The sequence below is a fragment of the Mustela lutreola genome, chromosome 9 (genome assembly GCF_030435805.1).
Source record: "Mustela lutreola isolate mMusLut2 chromosome 9, mMusLut2.pri, whole genome shotgun sequence".
NCBI lineage: Eukaryota > Metazoa > Chordata > Mammalia > Carnivora > Mustelidae > Mustela > Mustela lutreola.
The window spans coordinates 38,156,751-38,180,843 of NC_081298.1; the positions used below are offsets into that span (position 1 = coordinate 38,156,751).

The 24,093-nt window shown below is 40.3% G+C and overlaps 1 protein-coding gene across 1 annotated transcript in view; it reads left to right on the top strand.

Moving 5' to 3' along the window:
- The first annotated feature begins 353 nt into the window (after positions 1 to 353).
- SPTLC3 (serine palmitoyltransferase long chain base subunit 3) overlaps positions 354 to 24,093 on the top strand; it is a 138,071-nt gene continuing 114,331 nt past the window's right edge. Inside the window, exon 1 of the mRNA XM_059134050.1 lies at positions 354 to 797. Coding sequence (XP_058990033.1) covers positions 681 to 797 — 117 coding nt within the window. The 5' untranslated portion in view covers positions 354 to 680. The remainder of the gene's footprint in view (positions 798 to 24,093) is intronic.

Consider the following 24,093-nt stretch of genomic DNA (forward strand, 5'->3'; position numbering starts at 1 on the left):
TTAACCACAGTGGCGTGAAGTATGGTCACATAGTTGTGCAGCCATCACAGTCACCCACGGAACCAGCTGAAACTCTGTGCCCTTGAAGCAGTAACTTCTTCTTCTCCTCTTCCTCTGGGCAGTCCTGGCAGCCACTGTGAAGTGTTTTTTTCACAGGGGGAAAAAAAAAAATAAAGAGCAGTTTACAGCCAGTAGTTGTAATTAGATACAGAAGGGAGAGGGTGGGGTAGACGTAAATTCAGAACTGACTACATGTAGGAGACCTTGACTGTGCTGTGTGTGTGTGTGTGTGTGTGTGTGTGTGTGTGTGTGTGTGTCTTTAAAAGATGCTCCACCTCCCAGCCCGCCTCCTTGCAATTTGCCACTGGAGTTTTGCAGTCTCCCGATTTCCTCTTGCCCCCCAAGGAGCCAGCATGGGCAATCTCCTTTGTAGTTTCAGGAGCGGGTCTGTTGCCCTGAAGGTTGCATTCTGAACTGGGGAGTATAAAGGTAACCACTTGTTTTTCCTTTCAAAGATCTGCCCCAAAGATAGGCTGCGGCTCTCCTGGAAAGCCTGATCGGTAGGATTCCTTCAGGGGCTCAGCCCAAAGTGCTTCCTCCCATCCCCTCTCCAACTTCCAAACCAAAGCTTGCCAAGAACCTCTGGAAGGAAACCTGCTGGATTCTAGCATTTTGCACAAATGGCTAATCCTGGAGGTGGTGCTATTTGCAACGGGAATCTGCACAATCGCGGGAAACAGAGCGACGGCTCAGCCAGTGGAAACTGCGCGAAGAATGGGATAGTAAAAGAAGCCCAGGTAAGAGATGAGAACTCCCTGTAGTCTGAATGACTTGGACCTCTCTCCCTGCTTCACTCTGAAGCTGTTTGGAGCTGCCACTCTGAAAGTCCTTCCTCTGAAGTGTTTTATGTGTTTTGACACTTCAGCTAATTTCAAATGCTTGGCTACAAAAAACTTGAGCCGTGGATGTAGGGGGAGCATGTCTCTGTACACAGACCCGAGAGCCTTAAACTTCCCCCCAATACGAACATACCTACTCGACTTCTAATTTGTTGTGAGCATTTGGGGGGGCAAAGTGCTGACTGTTCAGACTGGTCCCCTGCATTTCCGTGCATCAAACAATCACAGCAGGCTACCCTCCTCAGGCTTGGGAGGGAAAAGAGCAGAGATAGTAAATGTGCTGAGGTGGTGTGGTGTGGGTGGCATTTTTCCCCAGTGCAGGAGAAATGCCTCTCTGGCTGAAAGGCGAATTCTTTGCCCTGTTTAGTGGAGTATTGTCATAGCTTACAGCTTGATTTGGGGCCAGAGCCCTTCTTTGAAAGGACATCACAGGCATTCCTTTCTGAGACACTTCAGAAAGGGTGGCTTATTGTTCACGCTGCACACAGGAACTAAACAGGCTTTTCATTGTTTTCCCATTTGATACTTTTTTGTCTTTCTTGGCTCTTGGGGCTGACAGAATGTTGGATGGTGATGTGCCGGGGAGGAGGAGAAACTTCAGAAATGTTGTCAGTGTATTCAAAGAGGGAGCCCGGGTGTACGAGGCACCTATGAAAAGGCAGTGCCCTCCTTCTCATGTAATGCCCTCTGCTAAAGCAGCACAGGTGAGCTCACCTGCTTCAGGAGCAAATTAGCATAGCCAAACAGGTGGCTTCACTCTTGGGAAATGCACAGCTGGGCAGGGAACTTGTGCAGTCCTGCATTACACATCCGTCTCCGAGGAGCCAGCACCCACCCAGGAAGAAGGTCAGATTGATCTAAGATCACAGGACAGGCATTGCTGGCTGGAGCCTGGCCCAGCACTCAGTGAATTGAATTTGTGCTTCCAGTTCAAAAAGGTGGTTGGGGAGGGGCACTCTGGAGCTTGGGGCGGGGGGCTCCCAAAATGTGTTCCCCTCTTAACAATAGGCATTACCCTACGCTTGGACGTGTCCACTGACCCAGAAGAGTATCTGAAACCTATCACAATGTGAAGAGAAAACATTCAACCCCTAACTTCCCCAGAGGGCAAGCCTAATAATATCCACCCTCCGTCTGTCAGTGTTGATTCAGAGGGCTAACCACCCAAGATGCTCCTATCCCTTGACATGCTGGAAACACCGGCCACACACTCGCTCACCCTCTCATCCAGTCTGACCCTGAGGCCTCTCGTTTGAGCAGAAAGGCCTTCAAAGCTGTTCCTCTGTCTCTTTAGTTTATCTTGGTTTTGTAACCATCTTCTTGTGTCTGAGGCTTGAAACTTAGCTCAATGGTTACAACCACTCCTAAGTAAAGATGAAACACAAGATCCTCGAGATTCATTACTAAGTACTCCTGTAAGATAGAAAATACCCTTGGACATCAAAGCCTGTCTCCAAGCAGAAGGAAACAGGAGGACTGCTGTTGCCTTTTCCAGAGCTCCCTCTGAAGGGCCATCCAGAACCTGTTGTTTCAGATATATTTAGGTGTACCTAAGTTGGAATTGGCTTCCACTGAAAGCCTCAGTTATGACTTGAAAAATATTTTCCAGAAAGGATAAACCCGGCTGAGATCTTGGTGCAGGAAGACAGACAAGGGCCTGTTTTCCCCCTTGAGGAGGAGGTAGTCATCTTGACTACATGATCGTTGTCACTAGTTTTAGTACATTTTGCTTTAGAGACCTTCGACCAACAGATCTTAACCCAAACCCTTGACAGTTGACAAGAGCAATTCATAAAGGCTTACAGATCTCCTGGACCCGTGGTCTTCCCAATACGTTCTGCCAGGCTTAAGGTTGTAGGAAGTAGAATCCAAGATTCTACCAGCTTCTCCCAAGATCCCCTCATGCTTTCTCTTCCTGCTTCTTTGCAATCATATAGCAATACCTCTGTTTCTTTTATGTGTTACTGGACCCTGTGGGACTCTGAACAAAGGGTTGTTTGGCACAAAAAAGAGTATGCAAATCATTGTTAATCACTCTCTCCTTAGAACCTTCCTTCTCTTTGTCCCAGTGTAGCCTGGTTTCAACACTCTTGTGGGAGAGCCCAGCTCACTACCCCGATATCAAGTTGAGCAAGGGAGCAGACTCCTTCTCTCTGGAAAACTTCTAGTTCCTTTCTGGAATTTTTTGGAGCTTGACCCTGTTGTGTGTTGTTTTCTCTTTAAACCCCACATGACCTGAGGATGCACTGATTCTTGGTTTTCATCACTGATTAAGTCCCTTTATTTCTTCACTTGTAATATGTCATCCACTCCGACTTCTGACAGATAGAGCCTCAGTGAGTAACAGAACACTCTTGTCCTAAAGGATTTATTCTCTCTGCTCATGAGCGTATCCATATAAATGATGGAAGGGCCCTTAATATCTTTTTTTTTTAGATTTTTTTTATTTATTTGACAGATAGAGATCACAAGTAGGCAGAAAGATGGGCAGAGAGAGAGAGGAGGAAGCAGGCTCCCCGCTGAGCAGAGAGCCCAATGTAGGGCTCGATCCCAGGACCCTGAGACCATGACCTGAGCAGAAGACAGAGGCTTTAACCCACTGAGCCACCCAGGCGCCCCAAAGAGCCCTTAATATCTTAACTCAAACTTGTTATTTCCTATTGATTGACTTAATACCCATAAAATTAACTGGGGATTTCTATTCACATAATTGCTTTTTCAATTCCACTCATTAATCCTCACCTGGCTGTACATTCATATTAAGAAAGCTTGAAGCTGGGGAGGTAGTCCTAGTGTCTTCTTTGTTCTAAATACTGCATTGCCTCCAAGTTACCTTTTCATGGGATGGGGTCTGCATTTTCCCCTTGTTACCCTGATCCTATAGGATCAAGAAAAACTGTTTAACTTCTCCCTAATCACTCCTTCCCTAGAAAACAAAAATGTCCCAACATTAGAGTATTCTAATTCACTGAGGTTTTGACCCTGAATGTTATACTTTACAAAATGTAGTATAGACAGACCTGAGAGGTAGTTGCTCATTCTACCGTTTATTTGTTCAGGAACCGATATTTATTAAGAATCTCTTGTCCTTGGGACATATAAAGATATACAAAATAGGACTATTTAGCTATTAGGAAAAAGCTTATATGCAAATTGAGCAATAAATGCATTAAGTTAAATGATGGTACAGGACAAGAGCTGTCAAAAAGCAACTATGATTGAAGGACAAATGAGTGGTACAGCTATTAAATACCGGAAGTTCAGAGAGAAGGAAAATAATGGCCTATATCAGTGAGATGCCACATACCAGGACTTAACTAAACACTTTACATAGCAATCTCCTGGGCTCTCCTTCCAACCCCGTGAAGTGGTAGCATCATGTCCAATTTACAGATGAAAAAACATAAGCGATTAAGAAACCTGTGCAGAGTTACAAGCCCCATAGCCAGGATTTGAACCCAAATCCATATTGCTCCAAAGCCAGTTCCCTCTCTACTATATTCTGAGAAGCCCCAGGTTGGGGTGGCCCATGATGGCTTTGTAGAGCAGGGAGGATTCAGACTGAATTTGGAGACATTTAAAACGGCAAAGCAAAAAAGGCATTTATTCCTGGGGGCCAAATAAAGAAAACAAGAGAGAGGAACCCCAGAGATGAATGTAAGCATTGCTAGGTGAGGGGCAGGAGAACAGAGGTCATAAATCATTCCAGAAAGGAAGGGGGGAAAAAGCAAAGGCTGTGAGGCATGACAGAGTGCAGAACATTTGAGACACTTCTCTCAATTTGGTGAAGCTTCAGCATAAGAGAAAAGGTCATGCCCAGTTGGTACTCAATAAACGTTCCCTGAAGGGGAAAGAATAGGCAGATTTTTGGAAATCCTTCCTAGTTCTGTAACCATTGAATATGAGCCCCTGTTCTCCTTACTTTTTCATATCCTTTTGAAGCCTACAATGTCCTGGTACATCCGCTTCTCTGTTACAGTATAAACTTCTGGATAGTGAGAATCATGACTTACAGTTTAATTGCACATAGTGGTAGCTACCTGACAGGCCCTTGTTACACCTCCATCCATACCAAATATTCATGTCTGTGGGGGTCGTCTAATCTGCACACTGGAGACAGTGGTCAATAATCTCACCAATTATAAAGAGAACTCATAAACTACAAGTTTTGGAGATTCCTTGCAATTGCTCTGAATGCTCATCCACTCTTGTCTCCTGCAATCATTTTCTACTAGCTTTTGTGTTTTGGTTCTCATTTCCTTTAACATATCCTCAACGTGACAATGTTTCTCTGAGAGCTCCTTAAAGAGTCTCATTTTTTCATGGGTTCATCATTCTAAAACATTCCCATACATTAGATGCTATAGCCATTCAGATAAAAATATTCCATCTTTATTAATAGTAGCTCATCAATGTGGCAGATAAGTAAATAAATAACTATAATATTTAATGACAAGTTCTATAATAGATGTTGCAATTATTTATTACTGTATAACAACTACTCCAGTACCCCCAAAATTCAATAGTTTTAAACAGTTGCTGATTATTTCTGTGGGCTATCAATTCAGGCAAGTCTTGGTAGGGATGGCTGTCTGTGCTCCATATGATGTTTAATGAGCATCCTGTATGGACCCACTGAGACCGTGGTGCTGGCTGTTGTCTGGGGAACCTTGTATCTCCTTCATGGGGATACCCTTACCATGTGGTCTCTCAGTATCAATAGAGGAGCTCGAGCTTCTTTAAATGAAGGTTAGCTTCTAAGAGAGTGAAAATGGAAACCACACTCCTCTTAAGGCTTAGGCTCACTTCTACCTCATTCTTTTGTCAAAGCTAGTCACAAGATGCAAGGGGAAGAGAAATGGGCTCTGCTTCTTAATGAAGCAAGCTTGCAAAGTCACATTACAAAATACTGTGAGGGATCAGAGGAACTATTGTGACCATCTTTGGAAACAGTCCATCACAGCAGAGATCTATGAACCATATTTGGAAATACACAGAAGGAAGGGAGCAACTGATCCAGGATAGGAAGGTAAAGAAGTCACTCGTGGTCTGACTTTTAAAGGCAGAGTAACCAGGCATAGGTCATGGAAAGGCATCTTAAACAGGAAACACTCTTAGAAAGATACAAAACATCAAGACATGATGTGTTTGGTCATTGGATGCTGAGCAAATGGGACTAAGTTTTGGATGTTTAATGGAGATAAGCAGGTAATAAGCCTGTAAAAGTAGGTGGGATAAGCTCATAAAATACCTTTTCCTTAGTTTACATTCCCCCAAGAAACAGACTCAGACATAAGGATTTGAGACAAGAAACTTATTTGGGAGGTGAACCCAAGTATTAAGGGAATGGAGAAGTGAGACACAGAAGAAAAGAAAGTCAATACATTCATGAACAGGTTACCACTGTTGACAACTAGGGCTCAGGTTTTCTTTTATTTAGTGGGGGCAGGGGCAGGCAACTCGATTATAGTGTAGAATGTGCCTCAAAGTTATTCCGACTAAGTCACAAGAAAAAGAGATATATGTAACTAACACCTGTCCTTCATCAGTTGAGGGAGTCTCCCAGGAACATTAACAATAGCCTGACTACATAGGACCAGAGATAGCCCTCAAACTGAGATATAAGTGCTTATAGTAAGAAATCATTAGAATGCCAGGAGATCTGGATAGCAACAAAAGTGTTTAACCATGTATATTTGTAATGAGGGAGTTTTGAGAAGAGAATTGACATGATCAAATGTGGTTTCTCAGGCTGTGTGGGTTTTATCTCTGGTGACTTTTAGAACATGGCATTGTGGATTATCTTTGGCCTACTGGACTAGTCATTATGGAAGACTAGATTATGCTATTAAGCAACATAAACAGAACCTCCTACTACTGTAGCTGGCAATGGAGAAAACAAAAGCAGTATGTCAGAGTTAAATATCATTAACATGATTTTATCCTTTTGCATTCAAAGAAATTGAAAAAGTAGAAATTGTAAAGAAAAATGTGGTGGACTTTATCTACATAAAAATCTAAAACTCTGTATGGAAAAAAACATAAAGAACAATGAACAAAAATCAATTGGAAAAAGTAATTGAAATAAAAGCTCCATTTACGCTAGCATCAGAAACATGTTTTACTTGGGAATGAATGTAAGAAGTGAAAAATCAATTTGAAGAGAAAATCAGTTTTGAAGAGCAGCATTTAAATGCTGTTGAGGGACATAAAAGCAAACTGGAATAAGTTTAAAGGCATACAATCTTCATGGATAGGAAGACTCAAGATAAAATCTATGTTAATTCTACCTAAATTAATCCATAAATTTCATGTGAGCCCAATAAAGGAAATAACATCATTTTTTTGAGCCAGATGGAATGACTTTTAAAAATAATGTGGAAAAATTAACAAACAAGGATAAACAGAAAGTTTATGAAAAAGAATTATATTAAGAGGGAACCAGCACTATCAACTAATAAACCATGTTATGCAGTGTATGAATTAGAGTAGTTTTATAGTAGCACATGGAACACACAGATAAATATTGTATTAATTGTTAAAATTAATCCATAATAGTGCTAAAATATAAATTTTTAATAATAGTTGCATGTAGGAACTATAATAGGAGCCATAAAAAAAACATTGAAAATTTGATTACATAAAAATCAAAAATTTCTTGGGGCACCTGGGTGGCTCAGTGGGTTGAAATCTCTACCTTCAGCTCAGGTCATGATACCAGGGTCCTGGGATCGAGCCCCATGTAAGGATCTCCACTCGGCGGGGGTCCTGCTTCCTCCTCTTTCTCTGCTTGTCTTTCTGCCTACTTGTGATCTCTGTATGTCAAATAAATAAATAAAATCTTTAAAAAAATCAAATATTTCTTTCTGCATGGCAAGAAAACAAAAATAACACTATAAAATAATCAGAAGGTAAATTACAGACTAGGAAAAATGTTTGCAATTCATATCATGAAATGTTATATATATATATATATATATATATATATATATATATATATATAAACTTTCAGAAACCAATACAAAAAAATGTACAAACCCAAAGCAAAAAATATAGGGAAAGATATGAAGAAAGTCCAAGTGGAAATACAAAAGGTAAGAAATGGAAAAAGATCAGGGAAGTGAGAACAGGGAAGGAAAGAAATATACTAGAATCAGTTTTCCATGAGAAGGGAAAGAAAAGATTGTATTTCATGTTGTGTCTGTATGATATAAAAGCAAGTTGAGGGGTGCCTGGGTGGCTCAGTGGGTTAAGCCTCTGCCTTCAGCTCAGGTCATGGTCTCAAGATCCTGGGATTGAGCCCTGTGTCAGGCTCTCCGCTCGATGGGGAGCCTGCTTTCCCCCCTCTCTCTCTGCCTGCTGCTCTGCCTACTTGTGATCTCTATCTCTGTCAAATAAACAAATAAAATCTTTGAAAAAAAAAAAAGGCAAGTTGAAACTTAATTGGTATAATCTAATTATTTTGGTCACTTCAATTATAATAATAAGGTCAATAAATAACATTATTGGTAATTGCTCCCTACCAAGTCCTTTTATAAAATTTGCCTCATTTAATTATCATAACAATACTGCCAGATGGATATTATGAGCCATGTTTGTATAGATGAGGAAATTGAGGCTCTAATAACATAAATAAGTTCCCAAAGTCACACAGCTAGAAGAAAACTGGGACATAAACTCTACATCTTACCCCTTAGCCAATTTCTTTTTACTCCAACACTTTGCCCTAGACCCCATGATATTATCTTCTTTCAATTAAAACTAAGCCTAGAAACCTTTACTTTAAGAACTGAAGTTAATTTCAGTTGCCTCAGTTATCAAAGAAAAGAAAGAGTCTTGTGCTTTCATTGTGACCACAAATAGTTTATGCTCCCACTCCTAATACATGTTGGCCTATAGTTAAGAACCTTGGGAGGTAATCAAGAAAATAATAACTATAATAATCTCCAACATGTATTGAGTCTTTCTAAATGCCAGGCATTCTAAGTGCTTTGAATTCATCATCTGCAACATTTCTCTGAGGTAGACACTCTTATTAGCAGACCCATTTTATTTTATTTTATTTTACTTTGTTTTATTTTATGATTGTATGTATTTATTTATTTGAGAGAGAGAGAGAGAAAGCATACAGGGATGGGAAAGGTGGGAATCGGGGGGGGGGCAAGGAGACTCCTCACTGAGCTTGGAGCCCAGGAGGACTCCCTCCCATGACCCTGAGATCATGACTTGAGCTGAGATCAAGTCATATCCTTAACTTACTGAGCCACCCAGGCAGCCCTATCAGACTCATCTGATAGAAGGAACAGAAAGTTTAGGTAAGTTAACCGTGGTCCTCAGCTCACAAGTATCAACTCTGGGTTTGGAAACTAGGTTTGTCTAATTCTAGAACCAAGGTCCTTAGTCTGCACTGCTTCTCTAACCACAAGATATTAATAGAAATAGGATTCATACCATCTTCCACAGGGAAGGGACAAACTGAACTCAGCCTTGAAGGGCAGACTTAGTGTGGGTTAAAGGTATTGTGGATTATTTTGTTTTCTTTATTGTTCTTAATGAAAATTTAGCTTAGCACCAACCTGTCACATACCACAGCTTTCAATACGAAACATAGTCCACTCGTGGACAAACTACATCGATGCACTGGCCATCCCCCACCCCACTCTTCACTTTAAACAACTCTGAACTTAAAGAAAATAGACCCACATAATTCTAAGTCATATGGATTCACACTGAGCCCCAGATGTAGGTCTGGAGATATTCAGTTTTTAGAAGCTTCTTTAAGGGGACATGGCCACCCTGAATAGGCAGTTAAATTAGCACAGAATTTCCTGGTTATAGTGACATCTTGGACATGTGATGTGATATATGAAGGATAGTGTGCAAATTCTTTGGGGTATTCCCATTGAGAGATGGAATCTATTCCACTCCCATTGAATCTGGGCTGGACCTAATGACTTACTTGGCCAACAGCTTGAGACAGAGGGGATAATCTGGAACTTCTGATACTAAGTGACCGGAAGCCTTGTAGCTTGAATCTAGTCCTCTTAGAACACTCCCTCTTGGAACCCAGCCACCATGCTTGGAGAAACCCAAGCAGTCCCAAAGAGAATCCCAAACATGTCCTTGCTGTGTCCCTGTCTAAGATGCAGCACCAATGTAGACTGTGTGAGTAAGTTACCAGGAAGTAGGTCCTCCAGCTCCAGTGTCTATCTGCTTCTATTGATACTTCATGCGGTAGAGATGTGTTGTCCCCACTGAGCCCTGCTCAAATTATAGACTCCTGAGCAAACAAATGATGTTTTAACGGTTGCAGTGGTTTGTTAAACTGCAGGAGATAAAAGAGCGGGTGGATATTCTCTTTCTTTGAAATGCCCAGAAAAATCCCTCTGCAATCTCACTTAATAACCATTTTTAGTGCTAACATTTGCATTTTGAGGGAAGAGTTTGTTTGGGCCATCCATTTGCATTTAACCTGTGGCAAAGATGTCTTTCCCAAAGCTGTACACTTTTATTTTGTTTTGCTTGTGTTTTGAAATAAGAACAGGTATGCTTTAAGATGAGGGTCTGGTGGATATATCCAAATACCAAATACGAGAAATGCAAATATCACCAGTGCAAAAACACCATCATTTGAACGCTATCAAATTTGATGTGTAATTATTCAACCGGAGGAGGTAATTCACTGCATTATCTATGAAGAAAGAGCTGACTCAGAAGTATGTGTGTGTTCAGGTGCAGATGTTTTTATTAATTGAAAGAATACATGTTTTTAATTAATATATTAATATCAACCAATTAAATACTAATTTTATCTATTTGTTAAAGTTTCCTAGAACAACTTTCCCTTTGGAAGTACTGCTAAAGTTAGATTGATATTAATCTAATTACTTGTGAGAAATCAACTACATTTATTTTTAAATACACTTAACCTTTTTTTTTTTAATAGATTTATTTATTTATTTACTTCACAGAGATCACAAGTAGGCAGAGAGGCAGGCAGAGAGCCCGATGTGGGGCTCGATCCCAGGACCTTGTGATCATGACCTGAGCCGAAGGCAGAGGCTTTAACCCACTGAGCCACCCAGGCACCCCAAAATACACTTAATCCTTTTATTATGTATTGTCACATTTGTCTCAGTGGACCTGAACTAATGTAGTTTTTCTGGAATTCTGAAGTATACCAACCCATAAATTCATGTGAGAAGGAGCTGTTGCCACCAAATTAGAAACAAATTAAATTAGACTAACCATTAAAAAAACAAAACAAAACAAAACACAACACTGTAAGCATAGCTCTGAGAAGTATTCAAAATTGTTCTCCACAATCTACCTTATTCATCATACTGCCAATCTGAAGATTGCAGCCTCAAGAGTTTTACCAGATTGGGTGACAGACCTTATGATTTTCCAAAGAAGCTGGAAACCCAAATCGGGTAGGAAGAGGTGCCAGAGAGAAAACTATCCTGATTTTTAAGTATTGGCATATAATCTTTAAAAATCCAAATAGTGTGGATTTCAAGGATACATTGCTGCCAGCCACAAATCTATAACCTCTGAGCTATAAGCATATAGGATGGGGAAACTAAAAGGTCATTAATTGAAATATTTTATATGAAAATTGTTCAGGGAATTTGGGTCTTCTTAACTTTGACTTTATATTTTAGAAAGCAATAGATGAGTCTCACATCTTCATTTTCTTGAGTTTTTATATTAACATTTGATCCTAAGATGTATAAGTCTGAGGAAAAAGTATGACCAACTACACATACTTGATTTCCCTGACCAAATATTAGGTCCCATTTGTTGAAATATCTTAGAACTGACAATATTTTATTGGTCAAATCTCATCTTCAAGCTTCATATGAAGTGACATACAAACCTTGCATAGATAATGCAATCATAAGGCCTGGTCACTGTTACTGTTCTCTATATATGCTATAACTGGGCCTTTAGAAGTTGCCTTAAAAAAGGCTTTGGGCAAGTCATGATCATCCTCGTAACTACAAGTTATACCTGACTGTTCTTTCTCTGCCTTGTGGGGCTTAGCCTCTTAGAAGTCAAGGATCCTCTTGAGAAGGTGATAGATACTTCCTATGGAAAGATGAGTGTGTCCATGAATCACAGGGCTTTCCATGTAGAGAATTCATGCCAACCCTGATTTTCTCAGATCCCCAGGTTAAGAACCTCAGCTCTGGAGTGCCTTTACTAATTAGGCTACATCTGCTCTCAACCCAACCAGAAAAACCAGCAAGTCAACCTCTGCAGAGAAGATAGGGTAAGGGATTCACAAGTTGATTCACCAGGAGAAAAACACACTTAACTCAAAGCCATTCAGGTGACAAGCCCTACATGTGTTATTTATTTATTTATTTATTTAGAAAATTTATGTTAGAATTTTGCCTTCTGAAACTCTACAATGTAGTCATATTTCTTTAACTATAAAACTACTTTTAAATCCTCCATTTAAAACCTTGGGTAAAACTGAACTCAAAGTTAAAAGGTATTTTCTTTTCTGGTGGCTTTTCACACCCCAGCAACCCTCAGGATTTCCCAGGAAATCACGTAAGGAGGAATGGATAGCAGGAAGACCAATATTCAATACCACATAGAGCTGGTTTTTTGAGTCCCAGCTCTGTGCCTTACTTTGACATTCAGTCCGTCAGCATATTCATGATCCTACTTCCACAGTATATCCAGAATCTATTTCTCACCTTCACACAGCAGCCATCCCAGTCTCGGCCACCATTGCCTCTCACCTGGATTGTTACAGGAGGTTCACCTCTTCTCTCTGTTTCTAGGTACCTATTGCTGGCATAACCAACTATCCCAACACATAGTGGCATTAAAAAATAATCATTTTATTGTGCTCATAGATCCTGATGGTCAGGAATTCAGAAAAGACACATCCGGACAACTCCTGTTCTGTTCCATGATATCTGGGGCCTCAACTGGGATGACTCTGTTGGCTAGATCTGGAACAGCTGGGCCAGAAGGATCTGTTTCCAAAATGGCCTCCTTACTCCCATATCTGGCAGCAAGGTTGGAATGGCTAAAAGAAAAGACAAGTAGGGTTTACCAATGTGGCCTCTCTAGAAGAAGGTCTTTAAGAGTGTTTTCTAGCAAATAGAGTAGAAATATCACGGACTTTTGTGACCTAGCCTCAGAGGTCAGCTTGACTTCTACCCTACTCTATAGCTTGAGATAGTGACAAGCGAGCCCACATGGTTCAAGGGGAAAGGGGCCTCCCCTCACCCCAATTTCCTAATGGGAAGAATATCAAAGAATTCATAGACAGATTTTAAAACCACTGTATTCTGCTTTTACCTCTGCCTTCCCATCTACCATCACCAGAAAGACTGTTTTCAACAGAACAGCTAGAGGGATCTGGTTGAAATGGAATCCAGAGATGTCACTCTTCTGATCAAATCCTTTCATGGCTCCCATTTTACTCAAAAACAAAATCCTTACAATGATCTAATAAGGCCCCATGGATTTGTCCTCTTCGACTCGTGTCCTGCTCTTTTTCCCAGTGCTTAATCTGTTTCAGCAACACTAGAGCAAGCAGGCGGTACACATCCTCTCATCTAGGGACATTCACACTTCCTCTCCTGTATGTACTTCCTAGATGTCCTCATACCTGCATCCTTCCTGCTCTCAAGTTGTCACTCAAATGTTACTGTCTCTGTGAGATGTAAGCTAACAACCCTATCAAAAATTGTAAACCTTCTCACCCCTTCCTTTCCCTTCCTGATTGTTTTCATTTGTCCTTAACACTATGTACACACACACACACACACACACACACACACACAGATTTCCAATCTCTTGCCTGCTTCATCTTCTAGAATATAAGTACCATGTGGGCAGGGATTTCTGTCTTATTTACAACACTTAGACCGGAGCCTGTACATAGTAGGTGCTTGATAATATCTGTAGAAGTGTGAAGTGTACTGATTCTACAACCATCTATTTGTGTTAATCTGTTGTTTGTAAGAATTCCATTTCAGCTTATTTTGTTTGCTATTTAAATTGCCATTTGCTGGGGTGCCTGGGTGGCTCAGTGGGTTAAGCCACTGCCTTCGGCTCAGGTCATGATCTCAGGGTCCTGGGATCGAGTCCCGCATCGGGCTCTCTGCTCAACAGGGAGCCTGCTTCCTCCTCTCTCTCGCTCTCTCTCTGCCTGCCTCTCTGCCTACTTGTGATCTCTCTCTCTCAAAAAAAAAAAAAAAAAAAAAAAAAAATCTTAAATTGCCATTTGCTTTCCATATGCCTTATTCTTTAAAATATGGGGAAAGACCCACTTAATATGATATACAGGTTTCTTTGTAAATTTCAAAGTGTAAAACCTCTTACTGATTAAATTATTGGGCTCCTAACCTTTGTTGGAGAACATGGCCACTCTTCACTGTCCTCTTTTTAAAAATTACCAAACCACTAGATTATTTTTTAAGACCAGGTAGCTACATGCTTTTATACTGCTATCCAGATATTATATATACTCTAGGTATGAGGTCAGGGAACATGCTTTAAGCAAGTGGAACTTTTTGAAGTAAATGAAAATAGAAATTAAATATCTCTGACCCATCCTGATGATTCTTGTTTCTTAGTAGGAGATGAAACACACCTGGATTAGAGAGAAAATGACACATACCTCAGGGTATATAAGCCTGTCATCTGGTTTTAATAAAACTCTGCATTCTTAGGGTTGAATGTCCAAATAAAGTCAGTACAATCTGTTCTCCCATGAATGTCCCTGTAAACAAAATGATTTTTAAAATATCATTTAACAAATGTTTACATCACACAACATGCTAAGAACCTTACAAATACTACTAACTCACTGTTCCTCATAACAACTATGTGAGTTTGATACTCTTACTCTATCCCATTTCTTAGATGAGTCAACTGAACATATAAAAATTAAGTAAATTTGCCTAAGAGTAAACTCTAGTTAGTAGTGCTGGGCTGGGCCCAAGTTCTATGTTTTTATCACTAGGAAGAAAAAAAAAAAAATGCCTTTTTCTCAAATGTCTTATTGTGAATATTTACAAAATCACATAAAAATTAAAGCTGTTCTATAGTAAATATTCATATACCTACCACCTAGATTCTCCAATTAACATTTTACTATTTTTATTTTATTACATATCTATCCATCTATCCATTCTTTTATCCACTTATCAATCCTTCTGTTTTATGCATTCCAAAGAAATTTGTAGAATCAGTACACTTCACCCCAAATCTTTCTGCATGAATATCATGTGGTTTCAATAGTTGTCTACAGTTCTTTTCTTTCCCCTTCTTTTGAGGTAAAATCTACATATAATAAAATGCACAAATCTGAATTCCACCACTCAGTAAATTTTGACCTATCAAGAAACCTTATCAGGAAAAGTTTCATAATATAGTTTTGACTCTGGAAAGATCTTATAAAGCTCTCCACTTAACATCGGAGAGTTCAATCTCTGGACACAATGTAATAACCAAACCAAATGAGAGTTCATCCACCCAGTATGCAGCAAGCCAAGAAAAATGGACACAGAGCTTTGGCTGTGAAGGAAGATGGGCTATTTATTGGGTGATGTCACCCAGGAGAACAGGGAGCTAACGCTCAAAAATCCCAAACTCCCCAGTGGTGCACAAAGTCAGGGTTTTTAAGAACAAAATTGGGGGTGGGTGTCTTCTGAGAAGGTGGACACTGTTGATCCGAGGCCCATGAAGACATGTTAATAGATGTTACCTAGTTGCTTCTGGTGCCCCTCTGTCTGGTCCTATGGAGGTCTATTGCCTCTCAAAAGACTTGGAATCTGAAAAATACCTTTGTTCTTCGTGTTAGATATTCTGTTAGGTGTATCTGGTTCTTTTTCGTTCTGGATAGTACTGCCTGCATGTATTCAAACTACTTGTACATGCATAAGCTAATGAATTTGCATTTCTGTATGTTTCTTTGAATTTCAAAGAAGCATTCTTATCTCTTGAGCTTGGATCTATACGTCCCCTGGCTAGTCCATTCATGCCTAGAAATGATATGACCCCTATGTTCATTCTTCCATTTGAACTAGCAAGATGGATGTGGGCTTCAAAAAGAAGAGAGTAATGTGTAAATTGGCATCTCCTGAGTTAAAAGAAGGCTCAACAGAAGGTTTGTCTAGAGAAACTTCCCTCTGCACACATAGAATTCCAAAGGGACTAAGGGCCATTTTCCTTTTTTGACCTTAGTATAATCCATCTGGAAGAAAGAGACTTCAGTTTAGAAATCCTTACAATTCCACTCCATCCTTTGTCTTCTTACAGATGGAGGAATGAAGGTCAACAAAGCTAACTGATTACCTCCAAGGTGACACCAGTGTGAAGACCCCCTCCCCAGCCACATAGGGTTAAAGCAAATAGCTAGGGACCACAATATCCAAAGACTCAAAATGGTATCTGTTCTTTCAAATTCATTAGCTTTCCCTTTTGAAATTAAAATCTCAAAATTGCATTTGTCTCATGTAAGAAGTAAAGCATTTCCTTTCCTACTTCCCAAAATAAAAACTGCATGTGGAAAGCTTTTTTTTTTTTTTTTTTTGCATATCTGAGAACAGAATGTCAGAAAAATCAATATTAATTAGAGTGAATGATTGCAACGACATGATTTTATGCTTTTTGAAATAATATTGTTTATCCTCACCATGGGTTTTCGAATTTCACACATAAGGATCCAAGGTTTGAAAAGGTCGGACAGTCACTCACATGGCTAGTAAGTAGTGGAACCATGATCATCTGACTCCTAATGTCATCATTGGCCCTGTGTAGACTTGAATTCCAGCTTCACATTGGTAGCTCTATGATCTTGAGCAAGTGGCACAATCCCTTTATGCCTCAGTTTCCCCATCTGGAAGGGAGGGTCAGTTGCCCACAGTAGTAAATGACTTGACAGCACACTCTTCCCTAGTTTCCTTCCCTTCCTTATCTCATTCTCCCTCTCTACCAGTGCTTCCTGGGGTCACTTTCTAGATAAGCAACTCGCATTTAAGTCTTTTCCTCAGGGTCTGCTTCTGGGGAACCCAAAATTAAGACAATGATTTCTTAAAAACGTAACAATTCTTTGCCCTTTCAACTCTCAGCATCAAGTACCCAGATCCTTATAGCTGTACCATCAGCCTATATCCAGGATCTTACTGGACTCATACAACAGATAGAATGACTGTTATTGGCCCATTTTATGGATGAAAAAACCAGGGCTTAGAAAAATAATGAGGCCAATCAAAAGAAATGAAATCTTGCCATTTATGATGACGTGGATGGAGCTAGAGGGTATTATGCTTAGTGAAGTAAGTCAATCGGAGAAAGACAACTATCATATGATCTCCCTGATATGAGGAAGTGGAGATGCAATGTGGTGGGGTTGGGGGGCAGGAAAAGAATAAATGAAACAAGATGGGATTGGCAGGGAGACAAACCATAAGAGATGGCTTAATGTCACAAAACAAACTTGGGGTTGCTGAGGGGAGGGAGGTAGGGAGAGGGTGGTGGGGTTATGGACATTGGGGAGGGTATGTACTGTGGTGAGTGCTGTGAAGTGTGTAAACCTGGTGATTCACAGACCTGTACCCCTGGGGCTAATAATACATTATATGTTTATAAAAAAATAAAAAGATTTAAAAAAAAAGAAAAAGAAAAAGAATGAGGCCAAAGCCACATGGATGATGGGGACAGAGCGGAACAACAGTCTCAGACATTCGGACTCTAAAGTTCCAAGAGGTCTCAAAGGCCTGACTGCAGCACACATTAATCCAGCCCTTATTCAGCACATAACTCCATCAACTGCTCCTAGCAAGAACACGTGGGAAGTGAAAATAACCAAGGCATCTTTCCTTCAGTGGTATAATTCACGAGAAGAAGAGAGCTATTTTTGGTATTAAACTTACTCAGAAGAACAGCTTTGGGGGTCAGTCTTAGTAAATTAAAAAAACAAAAATCCATGAGATTCTAAAAGCCTTGAAAAATGTTAATTTCTACCCTACCTGTCCCTAGTCACACTGCAGCGCTAGCACAACTTTCTATAAATCTTTCTTTTAAAATCGTTTGCCTTTGTTTTCCCATTGTTATGTTATATAGCCTATGTAAAGTACCTTTTCTTGAGCCCTTTATCAACCTCAAGTTCATTTTCAAACACTTACTATCGTGAACACTTGCTTCTAATCAGTTCAGTTCTTGGTTCCTTTTCTGAGTTTGCCCAAGGCAATGACGTTGATGATGACATGGTAGGAGTTCCAGGGTTCTTGCTATATAGCATGTTTCTTAGTCGCCTACTTAATCATTATTCCTAAAGAAACTAGGCTCCAGATCATCTCAAACACTTGAACAATGATGGCAGAACTGATCTCAAATCTCAGAGAAGCACGTTATCTCATTTTCTAGATCTTATTGACACATTTCTCAATAGGCAACTGAGACTTGAATAGGTGTCATCGCTTGCCCAAGACCTCAAAATGGCCAATCCAGAGAAAGACACACCTATGTCCGCTGCCAGTTTCTAGCACCACTACATATCACTGTCTTTCACATCATAGAACCGAAACAAACCCCAGAGGAGCTTTTGGCACAAACACTTTTTGCCAACTCATGCAAATAATTTAGGATGCCGGGAACAGTCCTACAACTGATGTACCCCAGGATTTGGTTTGTCAGTTATGCAAAAGGGGGTGACATTTTCTTTAAAGGGCCATGCTTGCCACTTGGTCAATTCTTTTTATTTCTTTTTTTTCTTAAATAAATTCTATGCCCAAAGTTGGGTTTGAACTCCTGAACCCCGAGATTAATCACATGCTCTACTGACTGAGCCAACCAGGTGCCCTACCACTGATAAGCTCTTAGCAAGACCACACTGATTGAAGTGCCTACAGACTAAAAACAAAAGTACTCTGCATGGTGGCCTGAAAAAATGACAGAAAGCCTGAAAGAAATCAGGTCATGAACAGAGGAGTTTTTTGTTGTTGTTGTTAAGTGTAATTAATCTTTACACCAATCAGACAACTCAGACCCTGCACCCATTCATTACTTAGGGCTCAGAAACTGATGGCTAAAAATGCCTGAATCTACTTAGTTGGTTAATGTAGGAGTACAGATAAGAACTAGTCAAAATTAACCTTGCTCTTGGAGAAGTTACTTTTTTCTACAGTATATGTCACATGATAAGAAAAATTAACCTGATAATTATAGCTATGACCATGGAAATTATCGGATTTTTTGGAAGCAAAGAAATAATTTGTTACAGTATCACATTCTTGGTGAATGGGTTCTTTGGAGACAGTATACACATTTTTCCAAGGAAAAAAATGTTTTCATGGAACATAAAATAGTGCTCCCTTCCCCAGAAACAAAAAATTTCAGTGAGGAAATGCTAGCAATGTTCAACTAATCTCTTTAAGGACACATTCTGGGGGTGCCTGGGTGACTCAGTCGGTTAAGCCTCCGACTCTTGATTTTGACACAGATCATGATCACAGGGTCATGGGATCGGGCCCTGAGTTGGGCTCCGTGCTGGGCATGGATCCTGCTTACTATTCTCTCTTTCCTTCTCTGTCTGTCCCTGCCCATTTGCCCTCCCCCCATCTGTTGGGCATGCTCACTCTCTCTCTCTCACACACACACACACACACACACACTCTCTTACATTCTGTCTTTGAAGGCAAGCAAAATATGAACCAGGTTATAGGTTCCTATGCTGCTCTTGACATGCATGCAATGTGTGTGGTTTTATAGAGTGACAGTCAGAGAAAGGGAGGAGAAAAGCAAGGAGAATAGGTATGTACAACTATGGACCAAATACTAAGAAACACATAGAGAAGAAACAGCAACTAGATCCTTGGCAGTTTCTCTCTTTCTAGGTAGCAGGGCCTTCTGCTTCTTCATGTTGCTGAAAGTCAGGCACTGTTTGGCCTAGCTTCACAGAACAGGAAGTTTTGGGTGCGGCCCAAGTATGTAGTTCGGCATCACTGAGGTGCAAGAAAAAAATAGATTCAGTTTGATCCAAAGAGAAAAACCATTGTTTGTAATCCAAGTTCAGTCCACTGAGCTCAGCCAAATGACTCCCAGAACCACATTCTGTGCTCTTCCAAGAGCCCCACCCGTGTTGTAATTTACCTATGAGTCACTGGCTTCCTGGCGTGTTAAAGAAATGCCACAGTGCACACCTCACCTAGTGTCCAAGCACACCTCTGCTGTTGGCTCATTTCCATATAGTTACAGTTTAATCAAATCCTTTTGATTTGGGATTGTAAATTCAAAATTTCAGGATCACCAGAATAAGTTTGCTTCATTAGATCTTCTTCCAGGGTGGATATAGGAAAGACTTTGAAATTACCAAGCAGATGATCAGCCACAGATCACTGTGAATCATTGAATGTGGTTATTCCCAAAGATCTTTTCTTCACCCAGCTTCCAAGGGCCCTTTGAAAGCACATATCTGATCACATTCTTAAGCTACAGATTTTTCTCAAACTCATCAGTAGCTACCTTGTTAGGATCAAGGCTGAAATCCTAAACTTGGTTTATGAGCTCAGCATAACCTCCATGGACTATTCACTCAGTCATTCATTCATTAAATATTTATTGGATAGCTACTACGTATCAGACATCATTCTATGCTGATATATACTATACTACTGATATAGTAGCAATAGACAGAGTGGATGGACTCCCTCCCCTCCTCCAGAAATGACCCTTGACCATGCCTGCCCTTTTACTGTCCATGCCTACCAAACACTGTGCCCTCTCTCTGCTTCCCATAGTTCTTCAGGCTCTTCCTTCTGCTGAAAACATTGTGCCTGGTAAACTCCTACTGATTATTCAGATCTCATTTTATACACTGTCTTTTTTAGGAAGGTCTTTCTCTTTTCCTAAACTAGATCAGATCCGAAATCTGTCCAAGCCAGGGGCTTTAACTCACTGAGCCACCCAGGCGCCCTGCATCCCATAACATTCTTATTTATACATCATTTCCCTTTTTGTAAGTATTTTTTATGAACCTGTATTTCCATCTAGACCAGAGGCTGGCAAATTTTTTCTCTAAAGGGCCAGATAATAATTTTTTTTCAGCTCTGTGGGCCATATAGCCTCTGTCACAACCATTCAGTTCTGCCATTATAGCTTAAAAGCAGTCAAAGACAATACATAAACAAATGTATCTGTAGTCCAATAAAACCTTATTTATAAAAGCAAGTGGTGGGCCCTATCTGGTCTACAGGCTGCAATTGGCTGACCTCTGAACAACAGAATTTCCTGTGGTAATGGAAATGTTGTAGATCTGTTCCCTTTCATAAGGTAGTCACCAGCCACATGTGGTTATCAAGCACTTGTAATGTGGTTAGTGGAACTGAGAATCTAAGTCTCTTAGTTTATTTAATTGTAACTCTTTAACTTTAAATGTAAATAGCCACATGTGGCTGGTGATTATTTTATTGGAGAGCACACACACAGACCATGAGGTCAGAGGCTGGAACCCCCTTGGTCACCACCATGTCACTTGGACCTAGCACAGCAGTGGCACAGGGTCGGTACTCAATATTTACTTGCTGAATGAATGAATGAATGAATGAACAAATGTATAAGGATGGGATGACTTAGCAAACTTCCTGTTTGCTTTTTACCACTGCTATATACTTGATGCGATGTTGCCACTGAATGCTTCTTATTCTCTGGTCCTGAAATACTATATTTTTGTATGCATATTTTATCTCCCCATGAGCCCATGAGCTCTATAAAGATGGGGCTATAAGAGAGACTCCCTGGATGATTCCCCCAGTGCCCAGTACAGGAATATCCCCTTGGTAGCCAGCCTTCCCACAAAGTGTTTGCAGTTACCCGTACTTACCTGGAAAGGGAAAAGATTCAACCCTATAGCTATTTTATTTCTAAAATATGTTTCAATCCATCCCAAAAGTCTAAATTCAAGCTTTTCTGCTTCAATATTGCTGTTGTAAAATTGAGAAATTCAACTTTTCCCTGACCTATTCTGCCTTCCCCAAGCAACCTTAGGGAAGTTGCTTAATGCCCTATGTCTCTCTTATTAAGCAAAGATAATTCTAATATCATTAGATAATATCTATTAATAGATAATATCTATTATCTAATATTATTATTTTTCCACTGCCTACTTCTTAGGAATGTCCTGTAAATAAATAAGAACATGGTCATATGCCTTCAAACACCTCAGAGAGAGGTACTCTTCTTGCATGGCACATTATAGCTGATCAAAAAGATAATAGATGGTAGTGCTTCTCAGTGATATTTAATTATTGGTACATTGTTTTCTTTGATTTATCAGGATAACTCAGTAAAAGCTCTGTGTTCCTCAAGTAAGCTAGCTGGTTGTAAATAATATCAGAAGAATACAATCATTGGAGGGTGGTGAAGGACAGCCATTTTGTTTGAATTATGTCAAATTGACTTTAGAGCCTACCCTCCAGCTGTCATCCCAGGTAAGATCTAAGGATCCTTCAAATCTTCCTGCCCTATACCCATCCTCCTGCAGTTCTGATAAACAGGCATCCCAATTGAAGGCATACCTTTCCTTCACTACTATCTGAAACAGAAGGTCTAGCTTACCTTGCCACAGAAGGCTCATTCAGTACCTGTGCACTCCATATATCTCATCTCCAAGCAGGTAATTAAGGTCCAGCCAGAGGCCCAAGCAAAGTTCTGTTTCCACCCAGCAACAAGTGCCCATGCTGGTCTTCCTGTCCTAGAAGGCCCTGCTCACCTCTCCCAGCCTTTCCCAAGTGTGGCTCTCTCCCTCTCATTTGCTCATTCCTACAACAGATATTCATGGGGCATTCTGCTAGGGACTCTTTTCATCTCTCCGAGCATTCCTGCCCTTTATTTTGAATCCTTCATTTCCCAATCTGGGTGTGTCCTGTGGAAACCTATGGCTTTCTTCATGGCCTGCCCTGACCTATTGACTACTTTTTCACATGGTGAAGAGGAAAGCCAAGATAATGGGAAACAAACTTAATCTCAGAAGAACTAAACTTGTTCATCAATAAGAAAAGAAAAGAAAAAAAAAAGGACTGAAGTAGCTAATATATAAAGACCTTATCCCCTGAAAAATTCTATGTTATAATCTTGTCTCTCTTTCTCTCTGATGTCTCTGGTCACTGAAGCCTAAATTGTGGGATATCCTTTTATCTACTATGCACTGCTCAACATACAGAGATGCTCAATGAATCAAGAATTGAATCTTTGTCTCAGTTAACTTTCTGGCATAAAATTCCCAGATTTATATTTGAATTTTGGTCAGCCCAGAAGGGGCCTGATACACATGTTGCCTTGGGGACATGACTCAGTTCTTAGACTTCTCCCAAACACATCTAAGCAAGGGTTAAAAACAAAAACATTTTAACAGAATCCCTATAGAATGTATTCATTTACATAATAATAGGTGTCATAGTAAGTGAGCCACCAAATCTCAATGGCATAACCCAACAGAAGTTTATTTCTCACCCATAGTAAGTCTAATTGACAGTGATAGGAAGCTGGAGGATAAAGTGGTGAGGACTTTGCTCACACAGTTATTCAGAGAATCAGGCTCACAAGAGTTCTGCCATCTTTAATGTGTGGCTTCCAAGGTCACCTTGGCTATCAGCATTTAGAGGGCAACAGGGGAAAGAGAGAAAGAAGTGGATCACAAGAGAGGCTTTTTTTATGGGCCAGGCATGAAAGCAGCACATTTCCCTTCTACCCATTTCATGTTGGTCCACAGGCGGTCACGTGGCCACATCTGCCTGCAAGGGAGGAGGGAAATGTAGCCCAGCTGGGAGGAAGAGGAAAGAGAACTGGGTTTGGTGATTAGCCAGTCTTCACCACACTGGACAAACAACCGGGTTAAAATATTTGAAATACTTGAAAGGCCTGAATGCAAGATAATGAAAGCTATTATTTTGCAAGTAATCCTTTATTTTTGTCCTTTTATTAAATGCCTTGTCTTCTAAAAATATTATTGTAACACATTGTGGTGAGTATAATGATGGTGTTACGCCATGAGACCATCAAGCCTGGATCTTCTTATGAAGTGAAGCAGCCAGAGCTGGTCTTAAACAGGGGCTATTAGGCAGGCAAAGGGTGTGTGTGTGTGTTGTACGGAAAAGAGGGTGGGGTAGCAGCAGAAGACAGTTTGGGAAAGGAGTAGAAACTGAAGAAATTACAGGAGAGT